Source organism: Nannobrachium achirus, assembly GCF_963921795.1.
Source record: "Nannobrachium achirus genome assembly, chromosome: 2".
In the NCBI taxonomy this organism is placed as follows: Eukaryota; Metazoa; Chordata; class Actinopteri; order Myctophiformes; family Myctophidae; genus Nannobrachium; species Nannobrachium achirus.
The window spans coordinates 55,239,641-55,249,040 of NC_137811.1; the positions used below are offsets into that span (position 1 = coordinate 55,239,641).

Here is a 9,400-nt window from a genome sequence, read left to right on the forward strand (position 1 = left end):
AAACAAAAGCAACAACAACATGTTTTCCAATAGGATTGGTTCCCTCTGGCCTTGTAAAAGCATGGCTGAGCATCATGGCCGGGCATCTCGCCTGCCTGGGTCTGCTGTGGTGCAGAGGTCGTTACTCACTGTGACACTCTCCACTGATCTACATCGCATTACCAGCCGCTTTATATCAGTCTCTGCCATGGCCTTGCAAAACTGCTGCTAGGAGGAGGAGTGGAGGACTCTGGTCCACTAAATGTATCCCTTAATAATTACAACCACAACACTTACACTGTCAACTCCTCAGTGTTAATTTACCTCTGAGGGTGTATGTAACCAAATGAACCCGAAAGGGTGTATTTAGTTCCATTTGTGTTTCAAATGGATAAATTGTTGTGAGCTTTTCTTTCTTTTTTTGCTACTGTTTGTTTATATTTAATATAAAATTATTTGCAATTCTCTGAAGTACATGCAGTTTTGCTAATTATTTCATTGAAATCCAGCCTGCTTTTTATCTTCCTCTAAGGCAGTGGTTTTCAAAGTGGGCCCTTGTGAAAGAGCACAGCTTCTAGTTACAGGTATATTTTCAATTCACTTGACAATATAACAGTACAAATTTAACAGTAATGAGTTACTATTCTAAGAATATGTTTCAATGTCACCACTAAACCTTTTTAACAAGTGCAATTATAACATTTAGGCTACACTATTATGACACGTTTTGCTTTAAATGATAATATAAACCAAAAAAGAGTTTCATGTTGGGGGACAGAATCATTTGAAATGTGGGCCACCATGGCCTAATTAAAGTCAATTTGAACCACTCATCTAAACTGCCCAGGGCCCCATGTGTGCTGAATAAATTCAGACTGACCCTAGCCATCTGCACTGACTTATCATAATGCATATATTTTAATAAATACAAGTACAGGATAATGTGCAATCTATCACAAGTGAATACATGCACAAATATACATATATTGACTATGAATTGATACTGTAGAGAATGATAGTATGTACAATGTCATCTGGGCTACAGCAGTGGGTATCTGGATAATATACGGTATGTAGTCTATCAACAGAGATTATAATTGCCAAATCTAGTTTATCAACAATGAAACATTATCCTTTACAGGCGTGGTTTCGTAGGGTAGGGCCTACTACATCCCAGTCGTCCATGTGTGAATGTGCCAGAGTCAAGCAGGAGTCAGTAATCCAAGAACAGAACAGAACATATGGGGGTCAGCCTTGGCTGTGGAGCTTGATGGCTACTGGCACAAAGGCTGTCCAAGTCACATTGTTTTGTGCCTGGGGACAATGAGTCTTTGGCTCAATGTGCTTTTCCTCCCAGCAAAATCATAATTGCCCTGGCACTACTTTCACTCCCTGTGGCTTTGGCTATATCCTTGTTTGGAAACATGGAAAACCATTTTTAAAAGTTTCAAAAATTGCACAGAAAGTGAAAATAAATTATCATTTTCACAAGGCAGGCAGTTTTTCTCCACACTAAAGCCTCTTCTCTTAACTCTGCACCTCAGTTTATATGAGTCTGGTAACCTAGTTCTAAAACGGTAAACCTGTCAGGGCATTTTTGGACAAGTAAGAAAAATGTGGATACTCATTGCTTTTGTTCTTGCTGTTGGCCTCTTGTTGAATGGATTGTTAGAGAAAGGTGAGGGGAAGAAACCCTTGGTGTGTGTGTGTGTGTGTGTGTGTGTGTGTGTGTGTGTGTACATGCACGTGTGTGCACACACACACACACACACACACACACACACACACACACACACACACACACACACACACACACACACACACACACACACACACACACACACACACCTCAAGGCTTGAACATTGTCCACACACACTCTGATCTTGTGTTAACATTCAGGGCTGGATGTGTTGAGGCGTTGTTCAGACTTCAGGACTACCTATATCCTTGAATGTAAAATAGTCTTCTATTACAATTACAATGACATTGAATGTGTTGCTATGGCAGAAGATCATTCTTCCATAGCAACTGCATTGCATCACTCATCCATATTTTATTGAAAGTATGAATAGTCTTTATAATTCCACAGATTAAATTGTATTTTGTTTACATTGGAATTATACATTCATTCTTATTATAACTCTATGATTGAAACCACTATTGTGGATATGCTACAGTCCAAAATACAGTCTAATTGTGGTCCTGGCATTGTAACCAGAAAACAAAATAAGGTAGAGCAGACAGACAGATGGTGTAACGGGCTAGTCGGGAGACAGTCTGCGAGATGATGTTTCCATGAGCTCATGGTCAAAGGTATCATAATGCTTTCCAGACTATTTAGTCCAACGTGATGATGCCATCATTTAGTATTCAATAACAGTGTGAATGTCTGGCATGTTTCCAATACTCTTGACAGCTCCTGAAGTGACCGCTTTACAGCCCATGACCACTTGGATCACAAACCTGTTTTGGGTGACCTGCTATGGGCGAAAGGTAATGCCAAGGGTGAGGGCCAACAGTCTCCTCAGTTAGACAATGATCTCCTTGGCAATCCTACAAGAGTATACTCACTTAAGGAACAAGTTGGTGTCAAAACACTGCATCCTCTGTTGGAGGCTGCAAGTGGGTGATGACTTGATTAATGACTTGAGCATCGGATGGAACATGCGTAGCTTTGTCTGCCAGGAGTCACACATCACACTACATCTTCTATCCACATGGCATTTTTACCCCATTATCTCATGGAAACATTCTATAAAGGAGCCCTTGGATCACTTTCAGGGAGGCCTATTAAAATGTGCCAAATCAGTACATGTTTTAAGTGTGGACAAAGCTATCATCTGCGATCTAAAGGTCAAGCCTTAAAGGTCGGTATGTTATTAACATTTTGCATCTTCAACTACCATGCACTTATTCAACATTTTGTAAAAAGCCAACAGCTACCATACACAGTAAAATCCTCAGTGTTCATTTATTCCATTTCTAACTCTTGAGAGTAGCCTACAAATGTAACCAAATGCACCCTCACGGGTCCATTTGGTTACATTTGTACACTCTGAGTTAGATTTGCAATGAGGATTTGACTGTGTTCTTGTCACCTTTTCCCCCCTCTCTGACTCATAAAGGTCATCCTCAGTTTTTGTCATCTTTCATGGTCAGCATGTTGAACTTTGTTTTTTAAATATGTATATATAACTTATTCCAAGTTCAGTGTATTACATTTTGTGAATGCCACCAGATATCCTGCGTTGCCCTTAGCACTGGCCCACAATAAGTCCTCCATCACTCACGTGTTTGTTTCCATGTGTCTGTCCCAAGTTCTGCATGTGTCGGATCAGATGCAGCACTGTAGACGCAGCGGTGCACACACAGAGGCCGTGGTGCTGTCAGCTCAGATCTGTCTTCGTTTAGCAGGATGCTCGTTCATTAAGGCCAACATGGCTCAACAGGAGGCGGCATGCCACAGAACACTAATGTGTGCAGCATCATAAATCAACATTAGAGAAGAGGAGGCAGCTCATGTTAGATGGGAGGAGAGAGGGGAGATACTGGATGTGAGGTCACTCGTGCCTATTTATACTTGGCCGGTGTGACGCTCGCCAAAACGTGATGCACAAATTTGCTGAGTGTCACGGTTGTCTGCAGAACAGGCAAAAGCAGACATTGATTATATTGTCCTGAAATTGGGTAACAGCGATGCCGGAATTCTATCTTGTCTCTGGGAGATTCAGTGTTATTTGTATAACCTTCCTTATTACATCCAGTGAGGACATGTTTTACCATTATTCAAGCTTGCAAAGGGCATTCACATGATCACCATTTTCAGAGCCAGTCTTTCCAGTGAAAGGTCAGCCGCCAGTGGCTGGCCAGGTGTCTGTGGAGCAGCAGAACAGACCAGTGCAGGGAATGTAATTATGGCACTCTGGCAATATGATAACCTGCCAGTCCGTCTCTCAACACTGGCAAATAGGACTGGCATATTAAACGCAAGCTCAACAAACATGGCCATCAGCAGAGCACAGTGAGTGCACGCAGGGTGAGTTAAGAGAGTGAGGAGGTAGGGGACTGCTCTGATGTGGGTTATGAAAACAAAATGATGGTTGTCTGCAACGAATGATCGATCGATCTATCGATAGATAGTCAGCAGATAGATCCTGATGGAATTGGCAGTTGTCAAAGCAGCACTGCAGAAAGGATACAGAATAACTAGTAACACTCATTTAACCCTTAAGTTCTGTTCAGATTCACTTCACCTTAAGTTCTGTTCACAGGTCATTTTGACCCGGGGGATATTTGGTTTAAAAAACAATACTAATATACATTTTTACTTAAAGTTATACTATGTAACTTTTTTTATAAAACATATCTTAAAATTGTCCTAACTATTAAATCGCTAAAGTTTTAGAACCCCCACTCCGTTAATTTCAGCCCCACAAGCCTTTTCTTTATATGTTTTCTACTTAGCCGTGACAGGGGAGGGATTTCGCGGCAAAATGACGTCATCTGCATCATACGTATACGTTGTGTATACGTTGGCCAATCAAATTGCAGATCATACACACATGATACACTACCGGCCAATGACAGTGCATCTTGAGGTCTCTTCAGGAAATAGCTTGCTTCAACAGCTGTTTACACTGGTCTAGAAGTCTAGCCTGTAAACCTCCCCAACGCCGGTCCGCAGAGGGACACTGCGGATGCGTGGCGACTTGGCGAGGCGGACGCGGGGGTCTGAAGGCCCGGTCCGCCGCGAAAAACGGCCGAAAAAAGCAGACGCGACCGCGGTTTGCTATAACGCTACTGACCACTAGTCGAGCAACTTACACAGTATAGCTTTAATTATTAATGTAAAATAAGAGCTGAACACACCTCCTGTTTACCAGCAGGCCTCTTTGCTTATTCAGCTATTGCTGCCCCCAATGTGCAGCATATCAACAGTCATATGGATCAATATGTAGTCGATCTATCAATCATGAATAGTGAGCACTATACAATCTATTGACGGTGAAACATCAACAGCATTAAAGCACAATACATACTCCTTCGGAAGTTTTCGAACTATAGTAATCGTATTAGAACTGGGGACCTCCCAAAAGAATCATATACTAGTGACCCCCCACTCTGACAAGCACTTGGAATTGTAGGAGTTGAGGCATTACATTTAGTCTGACTCGGTTCCACTGATGAATATTGTGAAAATAACCCAACTACAAGCTCACACCGTCTCGCGTAGATGGGTTAAAAGTGCCTTTTTCAATGCCTTTTTTCGTATATTATTTGACAATTTGGCAATTATTTGGCCAATGGTTTTTGCCCCCAAAATCATATGGGGACCCCATGCGGGGCCCGACCCACAGCTGGAGAACCACTGCTTTAGCCTGTACATAATGAGTGGGGAGGTCGACACAAAATGACAACGGAGTAGGATCAGCTGCAATATTGCTTTGAGGGATGTCGAGGGACAACACAGCAAGAAGAAATATCAGCCTCTCTTTCTCTGAATTATAAATGGCCATTTCCCAGCATGCCCAGACAGACAGCTCCACAGCCTAGGAACCTGTCCGAGACAGACGTCTGTCTTCTAGGCCTAAGTTGAAACCACAAGTCAACCGAAAGCTCTTTAGATGTCAGGGCTGTTAGGAGACTGGTTTTAACAAGCACAAAGGGCCCACTGTGTGGATCACACAGGGTGCTGGGGTTAGAACACAGAGCACTCTCCTCCCCCTCTACCATTTGCTACTTCACATTGCATTTTCTCCCATTTAATTACACCTGCTCTCCCAAGCGTGACTGGAGGTGTGTGGAACTTACAGTACTCGTTAATATAAATCTGCAGAGAGTCAGTTCACAGCATGCCAAGTGTGTGAGGACTCTCCCATGGTCTCCGTGGAAACATGAGTGTGTAAGCACACAGGCTGCACCCACACCTCTCCTGGGACAGAAAAGTAAAAAAAAAACTCACATTTCAGGAATTGAGTGTGTGTGTGTGTATGTGTGTGTCTATGAGCATACACACATCTGGGGGTTATTTATTTACGTAAACACCTCTGTGTTGCTTTAACTCTCTTTAACTTTAAGAGTGTGTAAAACAATGACTTCAATTAACACAGAGGATTTACTGTGACCCACAATACACTAATGAATGTCCATTATGGAAACTCATTAACTGCCTCTGGCAAAGTGATCAGAAATAAAGCTTTCATCATCAGAAAACAGCAAAACGTTACAAAAAAGACAAACACAGCAGATTGTACAGTGACCCGGAATACACTAAGGACTGTCCAAACACATGCTCATTAATAGCTTCTGGTTTGAGCTGGTTTACTAGACGGATCACGTGCAAAATAAAGCTTCCATCATCGTAAAACAGCAATATGTCACAAAAAGACTCAAATAACATCTGGTGGATTACAGGCAAATGGCCACCCTCCTCACAATATCTCGGCCTGTTTCCAGGCACATGACTCCAGGGATGCGCGCTCCGGGAAGCACCGACTTGTGAAACTACAGCCATGACGGCACATCTTCGGTCCACAGAGACAGTCTTCTCTACTAGCAGTAGCGGCTGCTGGCAGGAGATGCACAGGGCATTAACACCACCCAGAGCACCAGATCAGATAGATAGTGTTACAAAAAGAGAGAGTCATGAAACACTTCCAGAAATTATCAAGATTACAGCAAGGGCTAACTGTGGCATGGATGAATACAATTCTTTATTTTTATATAATTAAAATATGCTCAGGGAAGACACATTTCCATATTTTCCTCACAAAATGAATCTATTGTTCTTTCAAAAGTATAAATAAAAAATAAGACATATTATAAAAACATACCATTTCACTGCTAAATACAGGTCTGACAAACTGAAGGAAATGTGTGGCTGAGGATTGTTATTGTTATGGTACATACGTATAGCTGCAGGCAGTCAGTTGTTAGGGATGCTCAGTGCGTGCGTGCGTGCGTGCGTGTGTGAACAGAGAAGCGGGAGGGAGTTATTCCTAGGTGGTCTTCAAAATGCTGACAAAGTTCAGTCCTTTCTGCACAGGAACAACAAAACACACTAATGAGCCATGCTACAGTATTTAAGCATGGCACATTCTTCAAAGGAATACCCTACTTATATCACAGAATGGTGAAAAAAGAAAAGTAAAAACTATTTGAAGTATAAGCACAGGAGGAAAACACTTTATATTAATGCCAGTTCAAACAGGGTCACATGAAAAGCGCAGCCTTCTAAGCTTATTTCCATAATACCTCAGTCAGTCTGTCCCATGAGAATCTTCTGTTCTATTTGCTATGATTTGCAATGTAACAGCCTTCATTTGCTCCTCAAATGTTGTTCTGATTTCACTATGAAACCAATGATTTGTTTTTCAATCAGATTAACCACAGTAAGTAAATTGAATGGGAAATAACGGTAAGTTTTGTCTTCTCTGCTGATGGAAGCTACTTCAAATTTGGATTCTAGTGTTCTCCTTTTCTATTCTGCACCCAAGCCCACATCATATTTGCCCCCTTCCCTCCTAAACATTCCAATATAAAGCTGAAAGTAGCACTTTGAAAATGACAAAGATATTGCATTGTTTTGAGGTGAGTAATGTGAGCTAGAGTAATAAGTGCTACCTCTGTGGCAGAGGCATTACCTCAGGGCAGCGTTAGTGCTGTGTGAAAGTGGAAGTGAGTGTGTTCTTAAAGTGTGTCTGTGTGTGTGGCCCTAAATTCTTCTGCAAGCCATTGCTTTACATTCCTCAGACTTGAGATGAAAGGACCTCAGTCAAGAGAAGTCAGCAATTCAAGGCATTTTATTTAGCTGAAGAACTTCATGGAAAAACAACTAGAAATAACATCCACCTACTAGATGCAAAATCTATAAAGTGAGCACTATAAATATTTAAAGTCCTACTTCACTAAACATACTAAAAAGAATAGACTGTTTAAGCAGCATAACAATGTGCAGCAGAGGCATGATGAGAATGCTGGAAGTCAATAGCAGACTTGCCAGATAATTTTGCCTTATTTCAAAGTCAAATAAACTCCATTAGTTTATCCTTGAGAGACAAAATAAACAAAATAACAACACTGTCCATAAAACCCTGTGCCATGATTCACTGTCCATGCAATGGTTAAGTGCATGAAACAAAGAATAGTTGACATGGTTATCATAAGGGCTGCTGTGTGGACTGTGTGTGGATCATGCACAAGTGGCTGAATGTAGGTTGTGACATCATGGCAGGGACTGAGTCAAGATCAATGTATTATATGAAGAGTACCATCTAGGAAGAAGTGGCAGAGGAAGACGCTCATGCATATCGATATTGTAATAGCATAAAGTCATGTAATGTCTCCTTGCAGGGCCAACAGTGTCCTGTCCTCACTCAAACATCTGAATTGATGCTGAGGTTGGCCAACCTCGGATCGGTGTTTATCTCATACCTATAATGGTATCCCTCCATGTGGTCCCTGCATGCATCACGGATGTTGTATATCCAACGCTTGATCCCCTTCCTGTTTAGGTAAAGCACCAGCAGGAATATTACACCGATCAGCGCCAACACCATCCCCAGGAAGACATACGATGTCTCCAGCACTCCTTTCATGTCACCGGAATAGTTGCATTCCAACTGAGATGGCTCCAGCTGCAACAGAAACATGTTCTTCAGGCCATCTGGGTCTGCACAGGTCAGGTTCTGCGCGTCTGTGACCTGATCTGAGCTCTTCAGCCAAACCACAAGGTCCTCAATGAAGCAGTCGCAGCGCCAGGGGTTCCCTGCCAGGCGGACCTGGAGGTCAGTCTTGAGGCTGAGCTCTGCCAGGGTGGTGTTGGGCAACTCCCTAAGACTGTTGTCCCTCAGGTCAAGTTCCTGCAGCGCAGGAAGCTGCAGTGTTCCGTTCTGAAGAGAGATGATGGAGCTGTTTTGCAGGCTGAGGTTGGTGAGCTTAGGGAGGTCCATGAATATTCCATCTGGCAGAACCACAAGGTGATTGTTCGACAGGTCCAGGTTTGTAAGTTGGGTGAAATTTCCTTTCTGTAGCACACTCAGGACCACGTCCATAGAGGAATAGTTGTGGAAAGCCCTGCTGAGGTTTAAGACCTGTAATTTATTGTCACCAGGGAAAGCTATAGCACTGATATTCAGAATTTTGTTGTTGCTCAAGTCCACGCGCTCGAGGTTCGGTAGGTTGTGGAATACCCCTGAATCCACATACTCGAGCTCGTTCCCGTTTAAATACAGCTCTGTCAATAGGTCGAGACGGGTCTGAAAGGACTCCACACCGATACGGGATATGTCGTTCCCTGTAACGAACAGTTGTCTTGTGTTGGCTGGCAACGGATGTGGAATAAAATTTAAATCCTGGTTTTGGCATTTCACAATTTGCGTGGAGCACAAGCATTTATCTGGGCAGCAGTCACATGACAAC

At 42.5% G+C, this 9,400-nt stretch overlaps 1 protein-coding gene across 1 annotated transcript; it reads right to left on the minus strand.

Annotated features, from left to right (window-relative positions):
* Positions 1–8,355: 8,355 nt before the first annotated feature.
* On the minus strand, positions 8,356–9,076 carry tpbg (trophoblast glycoprotein; the record flags this gene model as incomplete). Its single annotated transcript, XM_080744913.1, has 1 exon — positions 8,356–9,076. Exon 1 carries the CDS (start codon positions 9,031–9,033, stop codon positions 8,356–8,358), a length of 678 nt encoding a protein of 225 aa, XP_080601039.1. The 5' UTR covers positions 9,034–9,076.
* Between the last annotated feature and the right edge of the window lie 324 nt (positions 9,077–9,400).